Source organism: Acipenser ruthenus, chromosome 30 (genome assembly GCF_902713425.1).
Source record: "Acipenser ruthenus chromosome 30, fAciRut3.2 maternal haplotype, whole genome shotgun sequence".
Lineage (NCBI taxonomy): Eukaryota > Metazoa > Chordata > Actinopteri > Acipenseriformes > Acipenseridae > Acipenser > Acipenser ruthenus.
The window spans coordinates 5,097,187-5,114,686 of NC_081218.1; the positions used below are offsets into that span (position 1 = coordinate 5,097,187).

General features: G+C 40.6%; 3 protein-coding genes across 4 annotated transcripts in view; 2 read left to right on the forward strand and 1 right to left on the reverse strand.

The window, feature by feature from the left end:
* LOC131702704 (uncharacterized) overlaps positions 1–79 on the reverse strand; it is an 8,004-nt gene extending 7,925 nt beyond the window's left edge. The window contains exon 1 of the mRNA XM_059004492.1: positions 1–79. This exon is cut by the window's left edge and continues 470 nt beyond it. The gene's annotated coding sequence lies outside the window, so the exon portion shown is untranslated.
* A 6,778-nt stretch (positions 80–6,857) lies between these two features.
* Positions 6,858–11,495, forward strand: LOC131702711 (capping protein inhibiting regulator of actin dynamics-like). Its single transcript, XM_059004503.1, has 3 exons — positions 6,858–6,973; positions 7,468–7,683; positions 10,834–11,495. Exons 1-3 carry the CDS (start codon positions 6,876–6,878, stop codon positions 11,036–11,038), a joined length of 519 nt encoding a protein of 172 aa, XP_058860486.1. The 5' UTR covers positions 6,858–6,875; the 3' UTR covers positions 11,039–11,495.
* Positions 11,496–15,752: 4,257 nt separating this feature from the next.
* The window catches only part of LOC131702703 (uncharacterized), a 23,129-nt gene continuing 21,381 nt past the window's right edge, over positions 15,753–17,500 (forward strand). The window contains exons 1-3 of one of the 2 annotated variants that reach the window (XM_059004490.1): positions 15,753–16,151; positions 16,353–16,460; positions 17,441–17,500. The exon at positions 17,441–17,500 is cut by the window's right edge and continues 243 nt beyond it. In XM_059004490.1, coding sequence (XP_058860473.1) covers positions 16,081–16,151; positions 16,353–16,460; positions 17,441–17,500 — 239 coding nt within the window. In that variant the 5' untranslated portion in view covers positions 15,753–16,080. The remainder of the gene's footprint in view (positions 16,152–16,352; positions 16,461–17,440) is intronic. The other variant, XM_059004491.1, reaches the window with a different exon arrangement.

The window sequence follows — 17,500 nt, forward strand, 5'->3', positions numbered from 1 at the left end:
GTGCCGCCCTACAGGCCCCAGAAGTGTTGTGAAAATGAAAGTAACCAGGAGTACTAGATATATTTAAATGTCTGCCGGGTTTGGGTCGTTGTAAATGTATTGCACTGATGAAGACCGAAACTGTGTCATATATATGATAAGATGTGACAGAGCTGTGAATGTGTTTAAACTACACAGTACAGAACGCAATTCGACCAGCATATTGTTTCATTGTTTTAATGTTTATCGATACGAGAGCGACGGAGCAGCCCGTTCTGTTTCGCGTGCACGCGCGCGGAGAAGTGAGCGCGCTGCCGATGTTGTCTTGTTATGTGTTTGAATTGGCCGCCGCTTCATTCCAAACCCAGTTCACATCGTGCTTTGGAGGCACACGCGATAGAAGCAGCCGGATAATGCATACAGCATACAGCTTTCTTAATGTTAGAAGTGGTTAATGTTGTCGTTGACAAAGACTGCCACCTGCAGTTTGTTTCTGAATAATAATACACAGTAACCACTGTGTTTCTTTCACTACAACAGAGTTAAAATTCCACTGCATTCAAACTATTGCGCCCCTTATCTGCAAAGCTGGATGTATTCTTTTTTTTAATGAAATCATTTCAGTTTTAATGAAGTTTAGCAGAATTTCGGTTCCTATTGTTTTAATGTAATGATACAAAAACGATCATCTTTCAGTGTATACGACTTTCAATATATTCTAAACCTTTCAACAGTGATTACTTTTCGTTCTAGCTGTGGTGGCGATTTGATCAATGTATACCAGACAGAGCATCATTGCTGTCGCCGTGCTGTTCATAACTGATTACGAATATATTGCAATACCAGCTATGTAAGAAAAGTAATATACTGCTAGTAAATATGTGATTTATATGTAAAATAGCCTATGTGTACCCTGTTGTACAAATACAATGGTATATCATGGTAAGTCATGGTTTCTTATGATAAACCATGATTTATGATATACCATGACGTACCATACTGTGGAATTCATTGTTTACATTTTCAAACAAAATAGTGCAATATATATTTTTATGCAGAAACGCTGCTAAAAGTATTTCTTTTTAAAAAATAATGTTGTAGAAATCATTTATATGGGGCTCTTGAATTTTTTTTTATCCCATCTTCATTTTGTGAGCATCCATTGTAAGACTATCAGTGTTAGACATCGCAATATATATATATATATATATGAAGGTTCAAAATTATTCACACCCTAAACATTAAAATGCAACTTTGGACAGATATATATATATATATATATATATATATATATATATATATATATATATATATATATATATATATATATATATATATATCTGTCCAAAGTTGCATTTTAATGTTTAGGGTGTGAATAATTTTGAACCTTCAGTATTTGAAACAAAATACAAATATTTTGTCAAATACTTTTGCAAAGTCCAATACTGAATGTCTGAAAATATTAATGTTTTCATTCATTTATGCAACAAATACCTTGCATTTATTTTGCTAAAACCCATTCTAGTCTATGAAGGGTGTGAATAATCCTGGAGGCAGCTGTATATAAATTAGTTTACTGAGGTGTATCAGTGTATTTAATCCAAATTCATTTTGAGGGCAGTTTATTTAAGATGGAATATTTCAATTATTTTTGAAGGCAAATTGTTTTAATCTAATATTTTAATAAATATTTTGCTTTCAATAGAAAAAAAAGTCTAAATTTTGACTTTCACACATTTTGGTAAACGATTATGATTATTATTTATTATTTATTTCTTAGCAGACACCCTAATCCAGGGCGACTTGCAGTCGTAACACACCTGTTTGTGTAGCCTGCTGTATACACAGCAATGCTCCCCTGATCTTAAACAGTTAGAATGAAACACATGTTCTACATTTCATATTAAACTTCTTCCAGAGTCACAATCAATAGATAACAAACAAAGCAACACTTTGATATATTTTTTTTTAAATGAATCTGTTACCTGTTAAAGCTAGACGTCTCTCTCACAAGAATGTGTTTTTTAAAGCTTACTGAATTGAGAACTGCTGTAGACGTGCTGTCAAACCACAAGACTACGTGACTCTAGTGCTGTGGGGTGTCAAAACGAAGTTTCTGTCACCACAAGTTTGCTGTTATGAACTTTTCTATTGAACACAAATAACCCCTCACGCATCATGTACAAAGATATATATACAGTCCTGAGAGACACAAAGACATACTTTGTAATCTTCATAAATATACAGCTGCCTCCAGGATTATTCACACCCTTCGTAGACTAGAATGGGTTTTAGCAAAATAAATGCAAGTGTACATTCAGTATTTGTTGCATAAATTAATGAAAACAGTAATATTTTCAGACATTCAGTATTGGACTTTGCAAAAGTATATTTGTCCAACATATTTGCATGTTTCTTTCAAAAACGTAGGGTGCCCAACCAATCCAGTCCTCATGGGCCCACTGCAGAGTCTTCTGGTTTAGCAACAACCAATCTGCCAGTTAGTTAACTGGCATCATAATGCCATTTAACTACATTGAAACTGTATTCTTGCGTTTTAAAAACTGTATGAATTATTCTGCTGCTTTCATCATATGCGGTTTATAGTTTGCTTCTATCATGCTTACATCCAAAGTTATTCAAGTTTATTGTGCATCAAGCCCTATCTATATAGACTGCAGTGTGTGTGTGTGTGTCACACTGTGTGTGCCCCTCTGTGCTTTATTATTACACTGTGCAGTGTCTATCCTGGCCACTAGAGGTCTCTAGCTGTGAGAGCTCTATCTATATAGACTGCAGTGTGTGTGTGTGTGTGTCACACTGTGTGTGCCCCTCTGTGCTTCATTATTACACTGTGCAGTGTCTATCCTGGCCACTAGAGGTCTCTAGCTGTGAGAGCTCTATCTATATAGACTTGTATAGCAGCAGTGTATCAGAACTCCAGGAATATTATTTCCAGATCACATGCATCAGGACATCATTGAGTTAATAAAAGTCACAAGGCAACATTACAGGAAATGCATACATTTATTATTACAACTGAAAAGTACAAAGATATATACACTGGGAATGTATTATACAATATTGATTATAAGTGATTATTGATTTATTAGCAGACGCTCTTACCCAGTTACAGTTGTAAAGAATCACAATACAAGAATCACAATATAATTTAAGAGCAAGATACAAAAGACAATGACTTCAGCCCCAATAAGAACCAGTAGAAAACTCAGTACAGTTCAAAATGGTGCGGCTCATTAGAGCAGATCACAGTGTCAGTGATAGTGACATCAGGACAGTATACAAGTGCAGTGGAATAAATCAGGTGAAGTACAAAATACCACAGATTGGGGAGCGTGCTCAGTTTAAAATGATTACAAATGAAAAGTACAGTACAAGATATAGACTAGATTGACACACATTGTATATATACAACATTATACACATATATTTACAGTATATACTGCTGCTAACATGAAGCAATGCAGTAGCATGACACAGTGTCCAGGGAGGGAGTCAGAGGGAGGGAGGGAGTCGGTGGGAGTCAGAGGGAGGGTGTTAGAGGGAGGGAGGGAGGGAGTCAGAAGGAGGGAGTCAGAGGGAGGGAGTCAGAAGGAGGGAGGGAGTCAGTGGGAGTCAGACAGAGGGAGTTAGAGGGAGGGTGGGAGTCAGAGGGAGGGAGTCAGAGGGAGGGAGTCAGTGGGAGTCAGAGGGTGGGAGTCAGAGGGGGGGAGGGAGTTAGAGAGAGGGAGGGAGTCAGAGGGAGGGAGTTAGAGGGAGGGAGTTAGAGGGAGTCAGAGGGTGGGAGTCAGAGGGAGGGAGTTAGAGGGAGTCAGAGGGAGGGAGTCAGAGGGAGGGAGTTAGAGGGAGTCAGAGGGAGGGAGTCAGAGGGGGGGAGGGAGTTAGAGAGAGGGAGGGAGTCAGAGGGAGGGAGTTAGAGGGAGGGAGTTAGAGGGAGGGAGTCAGTTGGAGTCAGAGGGAGGGAGGGAGTCAGAGGGAGTCAGAGGGAGGGAGGGAGTCAGTTGGAGTCAGAGGGAGGGAGTCAGAGGGAGGGAGTTAGAGGGAGTCAGAGGGAGGGAGTCAGAGGGAGGGAGTTAGAGGGAGTCAGAGGGAGGGAGGGAGTTAGAGAGAGGGAGGGAGTCAGAGGGAGGGAGTTAGAGGGAGGGAGGGAGGTAGTCAGAGGGAGGGAGGGAGGGAGTCAGTGGGCGTCAGAGGGAGGGAGGGAGTTAGAGGGAGGGAGGGAGTCAGTGGGAGTCAGAGGGAGGGAGTCAGAGGGAGGGAGTTAGAGGGAGTCAGAGGGAGGGAGTCAGAGGGAGGGAGTTAGAGGGAGTCAGAGGGAGGGAGTCAGAGGGAGGGAGTTAGAGGGAGTCAGAGGGAGGGAGTCAGAGGGAGGGAGGGAGTTAGAGAGAGGGAGGGAGTCAGAGGGAGGGAGTTAGAGGGAGGGAGGGAGTCAGTGGGAGTCAGAGGGAGGGAGGTAGTCAGTGGGAGTCAGAGGGAGGGAGGGAGTCAGAGGGAGGGAGTTATAGAGAGTCAGTGGGAGGGAGTCAGTGGGAGGGAGGGAGGGAGTTAGAGGGTGGGAGGGAGTCAGAGGGAGGGAGTTAGAGGGAGTCAGTGGGAGGGAGGGAGGGAGTCAGAGGGAGGGAGTTAGAGGGAGGGAGGGAGTCAAACACCCATGGGAGTCGCTGGTGCGCGGGGTGAGCATTTTTTTTAACCTTTACAATATTTGAAAATAAACCATCCATCAGGTTTATATTGAACTCAATGTCTTTTGCACACTGACGGATCAGGTTTGCTTTTGCTGCTTTGTCTCTGTTCTGTCCTAGAATGGATTTAAATCTCTCATCGAAAACACCTGTTGTTTTAATGTTATCTAAAACGCCTCGAGCGTTGTCTTTAATCTCTTCGACCAAGTTCTTGAATTCTGTGTCAGACTCAGTGACGACCCCCAAGGACAGGATTTCATTGACTTCCTTTATGCGCTCGTTAACCATTGTGGCTGTTTCAATGACATCATTCATGTCCTTGATAACACGATCTCTCAATACCTTTAAAAGAATGTTAATGGACATCATTAACACAAGGAGAGCAGTACCCACTCCGACTCCAATTCAGATTCCCGTTAGGCCTCCTGTAAGTATTGTCGCCACTACAGCAGCTGTACAGCCTGCGGCTGCTTCAGCCCCGCCCACTGCGGCAGGGTGTACAAGGCGATATATAATCCTACCAGCCTCAATGATTCCTTCATTCAGCGCTCTCCTCTTTTCCTGGTATTTTGGTTCCAAGTCCTTAAGCATCTTCACTTCCTTCCTGGCCCTGCAGAGAAAAACAGTTCTCTTGTGAGATCAGAGCAGCAGAACCACCAAACACTGCTCTGCTGGAGGAGGGAAGGACTCCCCTATAAAAAATATACCCTTGTACTTGGACCGGATTTTGGAACAAGGTACAATATAATGTCATCAGTGTGAAAGTACAATGGTATTGTATTATATATATATATATATATATATATATATATATATATATATATATATATATATATATATATATATATATATATATATATATATATATATATATATCCTATACCATCAATGTACAATGCTGTATTAATATGGTACAAAATAATGTTATCAGTGTGAAAGTACAATGGTATTGTATAATTATATATATATATATCTCCTTGTGATGAAGAGCAAATTAATCTGAATCAACAATCTCCCTCTCGGCGGTGAGGGCACTGTGCAACAGGAACTGCAGGCTTCGTTCTGAATGGTTGCGCAGTTCATTCCAGGGGCAGTCAGAAGCCGGCCATTCAGGAAGAGGGCGGCTTTTATGGCAAGCCAAATTATCATTTAGAGATATCTCTAATTGCATTTTAAGATATCTTGAAATATTTAGAGATATCTGTAAAACACTTCAAGATATCTCAAATTGAATTCCAGATATCTTTAATTGTGCAGTTTTTAAGATATCTAAAATGAATTTAAAGATATCTGTAAATCAATTTGAGATATCTAAAAATGAAATAAAGATATCTCAAATTGATTTACTATGGCATGCCAAATTATCATTTAGAGATATCTCTAATTCATTTATAGATATCTCTAAATATTTGAAGATATCTCTAAATCATTTCCAGATATCTCTAAATATTTGAAGATATCTTCAAATATTTAGAGATATCTCTAAATCATTTTAAGATATCTCTAAATCATTTCCAGATATCTCTAAATATTTGAAGATATCTTCAAATATTTAGAGATATCTCTAAATCATTTTAAGATATCTCTAAATGTTTTTGAAGCTGAAGCTTCATGGAATGATTAATACTTTTCAAGTTTTCAAGGACTGTTTCTGTGTTTTTTTGTGTGTGTGTTACATGTTCTCATATGTTGCTACTACAACTGTTTAAATAAGGTGTATGTATTGTTTTTATTATTTTTTACATCCTGACCACATTTTTACACCATCATTCAATTGCTAGTCTACACAGTGCTCCGTTTTCAAGATGGCTTCACATGTATCCTTCAGAAGAATTTCAGAACTACAGTGATGTCGAAAAATAAATGAAATTGCGAAGCGCAGGGTTATTTTCCTTTTCGTTCTTAACATGCAACACACACAATAAAACAACTTGAGTTCCACTTTAATAATGTATATATTATTGATGAAAGATCAATAACAAGAAGTGATGAAGTGCAGAAAGTGCTCTGAGCATCAATCAAGACTCACATAATGAAACACAGAGTTTGAGAGTTACTGCAGTCTCAGAGTGATTACAAACACCAGGAAAAGACAAGAGGGGAGTGTGAAACTGTGACATTGGAAACTCTGTGCGCTTTAATAACTGACTGGTTGAAATTGTGTTTCAGAGGAGAAATACAACCACCTGAGGGATGAGTGATACAGTATACACAGACACAAACCCGAGTCCAGGGAGAAGGAGAAACAGTAAAGAATTTGATCCACCTAACATGTCTGGAGACTCTGGCAGGTAAATCCCTGATTTGTGATTCCTCTGCCTGCTCCAGTTTACTATTAAGCATGCTGGTGATGATGATGATGATGACGATGATGGTGATGCTGATGATGACGATGAGGATGAGGATGAGGATGATGATGATGATGATGATGATGATGATGATGATGATGATGATGATGATGATGATGATGATGATGATGATGATGATGATGATGATGATGAGACTCCAGTGCAGCAGTGTTGAAGTGATTTAGTAGAAACAGACATGGACACGACTGACTATCTCACTCACTCTCTCACTGCAAGGAGAGTTAGGAGCAGTAAAGAGCTGGATCCAGTTTAATATTAAGAGAGAGAGAGAGAACAGGATATCACTTCAATCAGACTCACAGGAACAGGAGGGGGGGGGGTTCACCTGTTCAGGGGAGGCTGTGTGTTTCTAATAAACAGCAACATGATTATTAATGAGAATTATATTTGATATGAGTTTGTGATTCTCTCAACAGTGAGGACGAACTGGAGGAGAGACAGAGGAGGGAGGAGAGACAGAGGAGGGAGATGGAACTGGAGGAGAGACAGAGGAGGGAGATGGAACTGGAGGAGAGACAGAGGAGGGAGATGGAACTGGAGGAGAGACAGAGGAGGGAGATGGAACTGGAGGAGAGACAGAGGAGGGAGATGGAACTGGAGGAGAGACAGAGGAGGGAGATGGAACTGAAGAGGTTTGTTTTTGATTTTCAAACTACCTGACAGTGTAGATCTCTAATTGAAATAGTTACTGAGAAGTTGAAGTGATGCTCTTGGAGTGAAGAAAGTCATTGAGCTGGAGGCTTGCTAGAAAAGCCCCTATAAAAATATACAAGCATGCTACTTGTACCACTGGATCTTGGAACAAGGTATCATAGTATCATGGTATCAGTGTGAAAGTACAGTAGTATTGTATAGTAAATGTACATATCCTATACCATCAATGTGCAATGCTGTATTATGGATGTACTGCATTATAGTGCCATATTAATACAGCATTGTACATTGATGGTATAGGATATACATTATACAATACCATTGTACTTTCACACTGATAACATTATAGTACCATATTAATACAGCATTGTATATTGATGGTATAGGATTGTGGCAAAGTGGTTTGCAGTGCTCAGGTGTACAGGTGAGGCAGGTGCTTCAGACAAGGACAAACACAAAGTTCACAGTTAAAGTCTTTAATTTCCTTGAGCAAAAGGGTTTAAATAATAAAGCTGTCTCTACCCAGCAATGGGTATCGTCAGTGCCAAACAAGGGGTTGCAGTCCCGAAATAATAAGACAAACACATAAACACGTCTCCAGACTGTGCGTGCTCTTGGTGCAGGTGTGGTGCTGAGTGCTGGTGGTTTGTGCGTTCAGGTCCGGGCTTAGCGCTGGCTTCTGGCTGCAGCTCCCGGCTTTGTATCAGCCGTCTGCCAAAGACAAATACAGGGTTTCTTTTTATCAATGGGAAAACACTTCATTCAAGTTTCCCGTCCTTGTTTCCTCCCATTAACCACAACAAAGGAACCGATTACGGCCCCGCCCCCTCCCATAGCTAGTTCAATCACATCTCCTCCAATTCATGACTGAAACTTCGCTTACCGTAGTAGGGCGATGACTCCTGGTAACGTAAAGCCGCCCTCTTCCTGAATGGCCGGCTTCTGACTGCCCCTGGAATGAACTGCGCAACCATTCAGAACGAAGCCCGCAGTTCCTGTTGCACAGTGCCCTCACCGCCGAGAGGGAGATTGTTGATTCAGGTTAATTCGCTCTTCATCACAAGGATATATATATATATATATATATATATATATATATATATATATATATATATATATATATATATATATATATATATATATAAATTATACAATACCATTGTACTTTCACACTGATAACATTATTTTGTACCATATTAATACAGCATTGTACATTGATGGTATAGGATATATATATATATATATATATATATATATATATATATATATATATATATATATACAGTCGTGCTCAAATTTGTTGGTACCCCTCCACAAAAAATGAAGAATGCACAATTTTCTCTGAAATAACTTGAAACTGACAAAAGTAATTGTCATCCACCATTGTTTATTCCATATTTAATAGAAATCAGACTTTGCTTTTGATTTTTTATTCAACATAATATTGTAAATAAGAAAACAAATGAAAATGGCATGGACAAAAATGATGGGACCGCTAAGCTAATATTTTCTTGCACAACCTTTAGAGGCAATCACTGCAATCAAATGTTTTCTGTAGCTCTCAATGAGACTTCTGCACCTGTTAACAGGTAGTTTGGCCCACTCTTCCTGAGCAAACTGCTCCAGCTGTCTCAGGTTTGATGGGTGCCTTCTCCAGACTGCAAGTTTCAGCTCTTTCCATAGATGTTTGATAGGATTCAGATCAGGACTCATAGAAGGCCACTTCAGAATAGTCCAATGTTTTGTTCTTATCCATTCTTGGGTGCTTTTAGCTGTGTGTTTTGGGTCATTATCCTGTTGGAGGACCCATGACCTGCGACTGAGACAGCTTTCTGACACTGGGCAGTACGTTTCCCTCCAGAATGCCTTGATAGTCTTGAGATTTCATTGTGCCCTGCACAGATTCAAGGCAGCCCCAAAACATAACCGAGCCTCCTCCATGTTTCACTGTAGGTATGGTGTTCTTTTCTTTGAAAGCTTCATTTTTTCATCTGTGAACATAGAGCTGATGTGACTTGCCAAAAAGCTCAAGTTTTGACTCATCTGTCCAAAGGACATTCTCCCAGGAGGATTGTGGCTTGTCAATATGCATTTTAGCAAATTCCAGTCTGGCTTTTTTATGTTTTTCTTTCAGAAGTGGAGTCCTCCTGGGTCTTCTTCCATGGAGCCCACTTTCGCTCAAAAAGCGACGGATGGTGTGATTAGAAACTGACGTACCTTCACCTTGGAGTTCAGCTTGGATCTCTTTGGCAGTTACCCTTGGTTCTTTTTCTACCATTCGCACTATCCTTCTGTTCAATCTGGGGTCGATTTTCCTCTTGCGGCCGTGCCCAGGGAGGTTGGCTACAGTTCCATGGACCTTAAACTTCTTAATAATATTTGCAACTGTTGTCACAGGAACATCAAGCTGCTTGGAGATGGTCTTGTAGCCTTTACCTTTACCATGCTTGTCTATTATTTTCTTTCTAATCTCCTCAGACAACTCTCTCCTTTGCTTTCTCTGGTCCATGTTCAGTGTGGTGCACACAATGATACCAAACAGCACAGCGACTACTTTTCTCCATTTAAATAGGCTGAATGACTGATTACAAGATTGGAGACATGTGTGATACTAATTAAAGAAACTAATTAGTTTGAAATATCACTATAATCCAATTATTTATTATCTTTTCTAAGGGGTACCAACAAATGTGTCCAGGCCATTTTAGAATATACTTGTAGAATAAGCAATAATTCATCTCTTTTCACAGCTTCTTTGCTTTATTCTATGACATACCAAAGGCATGCAAGTATACATGATAAAATAGCTTTTAATTTCATCACTTTTCAGGAGGAATGAAGCATTATTTCAATGAGCTGTAAGGGTACCAACAAATTTGAGCATGTCTGTATATATATATATATATATATATATATATATATATATATATATATATATATATATATATATATATATAATACAATACCATTGTACTTTCACACTGATAACATTATATTGTACCTTGTTCCAAAATCCGGTCCAAGTACAAGGGTATATTTTTTATAGGGGAGTCCTTCCCTCCTCCAGCAGAGCAGTGTTTGGTGGTTCTGCTGCTCTGATCTCACAAGAGAACTGTTTTTCTCTGCAGGGCCAGGAAGGAAGTGAAGATGCTTAAGGACTTGGAACCAAAATACCAGGAAAAGAGGAGAGCGCTGAATGAAGGAATCATTGAGGCTGGTAGGATTATATATCGCCTTGTACACCCTGCCGCAGTGGGCGGGGCTGCAGCAGCCGCAGGCTGTACAGCTGCTGTAGTGGCGACAATACTTACAGGAGGCCTAGCGGGAATCTGAATTGGAGTCGGAGTGGGTACTGCTCTCCTTGTGTTAATGATGTCCATTAACATTCTTTTAACGAGATTGAGAGATCGTGTTATCAAGGACATGAATGATGTCATTGAAACAGCCACAATGGTTAACGAGCGCATAAAGGAAGTCAATGAAATCCTGTCCTTGGGGGTCGTCACTGAGTCTGACACAGAATTCAAGAACTTGGTCGAAGAGATTAAAGACAACGCTCGAGGCGTTTTAGATAACATTAAAACAACAGGTGTTTTCGATGAGAGATTTAAATCCATTCTAGGACAGAACAGAGACAAAGCAGCAAAAGCAAACCTGATCCGTCAGTGTGCAAAAGACATTGAGTTCAATATAAACCTGATGGATGGTTTATTTTCAAATATTGTAAAGGTTAGTTAAAAAAAATGCTCACCCCGCGCACCAGCGACTCCCATGGGTGTTTGACTCCCTCCCTCCCTCTAACTCCCTCCCTCTGACTCCCTCCCTCCCTCCCACTGACTCCCTCTAACTCCCTCCCTCTGACTCCCTCCCTCCCTCTGACTCCCTCCCTCCCTCCCACTGACTCCCTCTAACTCCCTCCCTCTAACTCCCTCCCTCCCTCCCACTGACTCCCTCCCACTGACTCTCTATAACTCCCTCCCTCTGACTCCCTCTAACTCCCTCCCTGTAACTCCCTCCCTCTGACTCCCTCTGACTCCCTCCCTCCCTCTGACTCCAACTGACTCCCTCCCTCTGACTCCCTCCCTCTAACTCCCTCCCTCTGACTCCAACTGACTCCCTCCCTCCCTCTGACTCCCTCTGACTCCCTCCCTCCCTCTGACTCCAACTGACTCCCTCCCTCCCTCTGACTCCCTCCCTCCCTCTGACTCCCTCTGACTCCCTCCCTCCCTCTGACTCCAACTGACTCCCTCCCTCTGACTCCCTCCCTCTAACTCCCTCCCTCTGACTCCAACTGACTCCCTCCCTCCCTCTGACTCCCTCTGACTCCCTCCCTCCCTCTGACTCCAACTGACTCCCTCCCTCCCTCTGACTCCCTCTGACTCCCTCCCTCCCTCTGACTCCCTCTGACTCCCTCCCTCCCTCTGACTCCAACTGACTCCCTCTAACTCCCTCTGACTCCCTCTGACTCCCTCCCTCCCTCTGACTCCAACTGACTCCCTCCCTCTAACTCCCTCCCTCTAACTCCCTCCCTCTGACTCCCTCCCTCTCTCTAACTCCCTCCCCCCCTCTGACTCCCACCCTCTGACTCCCACTGACTCCCTCCCTCTGACTCCCTCCCTCTGACTCCCACCCTCCCTCTAACTCCCTCTGTCTGACTCCCACTGACTCCCTCCCTCCTTCTGACTCCCTCCCTCTGACTCCCTCCTTCTGACTCCCTCCCTCCCTCCCTCTAACACCCTCCCTCTGACTCCCACCGACTCCCTCCCTCCCTCTGACTCCCTCCCTGGACACTGTGTCATGCTACTGCATTGCTTCATGTTAGCAGCAGTATATACTGTAAATATATGTGTATAATGTTGTATATATACAATGTGTGTCAATCTAGTCTATATCTTGTACTGTACTTTTCATTTGTAATCATTTTAAACTGAGCACGCTCCCCAATCTGTGGTATTTTGTACTTCACCTGATTTATTCCACTGCACTTGTATACTGTCCTGATGTCACTATCACTGACACTGTGATCTGCTCTAATGAGCCGCACCATTTTGAACTGTACTGAGTTTTCTACTGGTTCTTATTGGGGCTGAAGTCATTGTCTTTTGTATCTTGCTCTTAAATTATATTGTGATTCTTGTATTGTGATTCTTTACAACTGTAACTGGGTAAGAGCGTCTGCTAATAAATCAATAATCACTTATAATCAATATTGTATAATACATTCCCAGTGTATATATCTTTGTACTTTTCAGTTGTAATAATAAATGTATGCATTTCCTGTAATGTTGCCTTGTGACTTTTATTAACTCAATGATGTCCTGATGCATGTGATCTGGAAATAATATTCCTGGAGTTCTGATACACTGCTGCTATACAAGTCTATATAGATAGAGCTCTCACAGCTAGAGACCTCTAGTGGCCAGGATAGACACTGCACAGTGTAATAATGAAGCACAGAGGGGCACACACAGTGTGACACACACACACACACTGCAGTCTATATAGATAGAGCTCTCACAGCTAGAGACCTCTAGTGGCCAGGATAGACACTGCACAGTGTAATAATGAAGCACAGAGGGGCACACACAGTGTGACACACACACACACACTGCAGTCTATATAGATAGGGCTTGATGCACAATAAACTTGAATAACTTTGGATGTAAGCATGATAGAAGCAAACTATAAACCGCATATGATGAAAGCAGCAGAATAATTCATACAGTTTTTAAAACGCAAGAATACAGTTTCAATGTAGTTAAATGGCATTATGATGCCAGTTAACTAACTGGCAGATTGGTTGTTGCTAAACCAGAAGACTCTGTAGTGGGCCCATGAGGACTGGATTGGTTGGGCACCCTACGTTTTTGAAAGAAACATGCAAATATGTTGGACAAATATACTTTTGCAAAGTCCAATACTGAATGTCTGAAAATATTACTGTTTTCATTAATTTATGCAACAAATACTGAATGTACACTTGCATTTATTTTGCTAAAACCCATTCTAGTCTATGAAGGGTGTGAATAATCCTGGAGGCAGCTGTATATTTATGAAGATTACAAAGTATGTCTCTGTGTCTCTCAGGACTGTATATATATCTTTGTACATGATGCGTGAGGGGTTATTTGTGTTCAATAGAAAAGTTCATAACAGCAAACTTGTGGTGACAGAAACTTCGTTTTGACACCCCACAGCACTAGAGTCACGTAGTCTTGTGGTTTGACAGCACGTCTACAGCAGTTCTCAATTCAGTAAGCTTTAAAAAACACATTCTTGTGAGAGAGACGTCTAGCTTTAACAGGTAACAGATTCATTTAAAAAAATATATATCAAAGTGTTGCTTTGTTTGTTATCTATTGATTGTGACTCTGGAAGAAGTTTAATATGAAATGTAGAACATGTGTTTCATTCTAACTGTTTAAGATCAGGGGAGCATTGCTGTGTATACAGCAGGCTACACAAACAGGTGTGTTACGACTGCAAGTCGCCCTGGATTAGGGCGTCTGCTAAGAAATAAATAATAAATAATAATCATAATCGTTTACCAAAATGTGTGAAAGTCAAAATTTAGACTTTTTTTTCTATTGAAGGCAAAATATTTATTAAAATATTAGATTAAAACAATTTGCCTTCAAAAATAATTGAAATATTCCATCTTAAATAAACTGCCCTCAAAATGAATTTGGATTAAATACACTGATACACCTCAGTAAACTAATTTATATACAGCTGCCTCCAGGATTATTCACACCCTTCATAGACTAGAATGGGTTTTAGCAAAATAAATGCAAGGTATTTGTTGCATAAATGAATGAAAACATTAATATTTTCAGACATTCAGTATTGGACTTTGCAAAAGTATTTGACAAAATATTTGTATTTTGTTTCAAATACTGAAGGTTCAAAATTATTCACACCCTAAACATTAAAATGCAACTTTGGACAGATATATATATATATATATATATATATCTGTCCAAAGTTGCATTTTAATGTTTAGGGTGTGAATAATTTTGAACCTTCATATATATATATATATATATATATATATATATATATATATATATATATATATATATATATATATATATATTGCGATGTCTAACACTGATAGTCTTACAATGGATGCTCACAAAATGAAGATGGGATAAAAAAAATTCAAGAGCCCCATATAAATGATTTCTACAACATTATTTTTTAAAAAGAAATACTTTTAGCAGCGTTTCTGCATAAAAATATATATTGCACTATTTTGTTTGAAAATGTAAACAATGAATTCCACAGTATGGTACGTCATGGTATATCATAAATCATGGTTTATCATAAGAAACCATGACTTACCATGATATACCATTGTATTTGTACAACAGGGTACACATAGGCTATTTTACATATAAATCACATATTTACTAGCAGTATATTACTTTTCTTACATGGCTGGTATTGCAATATATTCGTAATCAGTTATGAACAGCACGGCGACAGCAATGATGCTCTGTCTGGTATACATTGATCAAATCGCCACCACAGCTAGAACGAAAAGTAATCACTGTTGAAAGGTTTAGAATATATTGAAAGTCGTATACACTGAAAGATGATCGTTTTTGTATCTTTACATTAAAACAATAGTAACCGAAATTCTGCTAAACTTCATTAAAACTGAAATGATTTCATTAAAAAAAAGAATACATCCAGCTTTGCAGATAAGGGGCGCAATAGTTTGAATGCAGTGGAATTTTAACTCTGTTGTAGTGAAAGAAACACAGTGGTTACTGTGTATTATTATTCAGAAACAAACTGCAGGTGGCAGTCTTTGTCAACGACAACATTAACCACTTCTAACATTAAGAAAGCTGTATGCTGTATGCATTATCCGGCTGCTTCTATCGCGTGTGCCTCCAAAGCACGATGTGAACTGGGTTTGGAATGAAGCGGCGGCCAATTCAAACACATAACAAGACAACATCGGCAGCGCGCTCACTTCTCCGCGCGCGTGCACGCGAAACAGAACGGGCTGCCCCGTCGCTCTCGTATCGATAAACATTAAAACAATGAAACAATATGCTGGTCGAATTGCGTTCTGCACTGTGTAGTTTAAACACATTCACAGCTCTGTCACATCTTATCATATATATGACACAGTTTCGGTCTTCATCAGTGCAATACATTTACAACGACCCAAACCCGGCAGACATTTAAATATATCTAGTACTCCTGATTACTTTCATTTTCACAACACTTCTGGGGTCTGTAGGGCGGCACCGTATCAAAATGAAACTGAAGCTGTGCTCTTTAATAACTGACTCGTTAAAATTGTTTTGCAGAGAAGAAATACAACTACCTGAGGGACAAGTGGTTTCGAAAACACAGACATGGGCTCGCGTGAAAGTAAAAGAAACAGTAATGATTTTGAACCACTGGACAGGTCTGCAGACTCTGACAGGTAAAGCCCCGATTTCTGATTCCTCTGTCTGCTCCAGGCTAGTGTCCCCTCGACGATAGGGCCATGAAAACTGAACCAGAGACTTCAAAGAGAAACTGGGAAAGGGGGGCTGTACCTGTTCAGGGGAGGCTGTGTGTTTATAATGAACAGCAACATGATTATTAATGACTGATTATTGATATGAGTGTGTGATTCTATCAGAAGGGATGACCAGGAGGAAACAGAGAGGAGATCAGAAATGGTCCCGACTCCAGAGAGAAGCAGAAATAATCACATTGATCTACTGGACTTGTCTGGAGACTCTGACAGGTAAACCCCAGATTTCTGATTCCTCTGCCTGCTCCAGTTTAAACACTGCTGCTGCTGATGAGGAGACTCAATCACTCACAGGACCTAGAGGGGGTTCACCTGGTCAGGGGTGGGTGTTGTTGGAACATTTCCATAGAGATAAATTCATTATTAGATCTTAAAATACAACTCATAGAATGAGCTTACTATAAAAGGTACATTTTGGTTAAATGCAGGTATTAGAGACAAATTCGTTCTGTCTCTCAAACACTGGTCAGAGCAGGAGAGCTGATTACAGTTGCTCCTGTCCTTGCTAAAGACAAAAGGATGATACGTAAGGGCAATGTTGTGAAAACTCTTATTTATATGTGTGTGTGTGTGTCAGTGTGTGTGTGTGTGTGTCAGTGTGTGTGTGTCAGTGTGTGTGTGTGTGCGTGTGTGTGTGTGCGTGTGCATGTGTGTGCGTGTGTGTGAGTGTGTGTTTGCGTGCGTGTGTGTGTGTGTGGGTGTGTGAGTGTGTGTGTGAGTCAGTGTGTGTGTGTGTGTGTGTCTCAGTGTGTGTGTGTCTGTGTGTGTGTGTGTGTATGTGTGTGTGTATGAGTGTGTGTGTATGTGAGTGAGTGAGTGAGAGTGTGTGAGTGTGTGTGTGTGTGTGCGTGTGCATGTGTGTGTGTGGGTGTGTGAGTGTGTGTGTGTCTCAGTGTGTGTGTGTCTGTGTGTGAGTGTATGTGTGTGTGTGTGAGTGTGTGTGTGTGGGTGTGTGAGTGTGTGTGTGTCTCAGTGTGTGTGTGTCTGTGTGTGTGTATGAGTGTGTGTGTATGTGAGTGAGTGAGTGAGAGTGTGTTAGTGTGTGTGTGAGTCAGTGTGTGTGTGTGTGTGTGTGTGTGAGTGAGTGAGAGTGTGTGAGTGTGTGTGTGATTCAGCAGGGTGGTTAATGAACAGCAACATGATTATTAATGATTAATGATTATTTATGTGTGTGTGTGTGATTCTCTCAACAGTGGAGCCAACCACGAGGAGATGGAGGAGAAACTGAGAGAGATAGGGGAGTGGTGGATGGA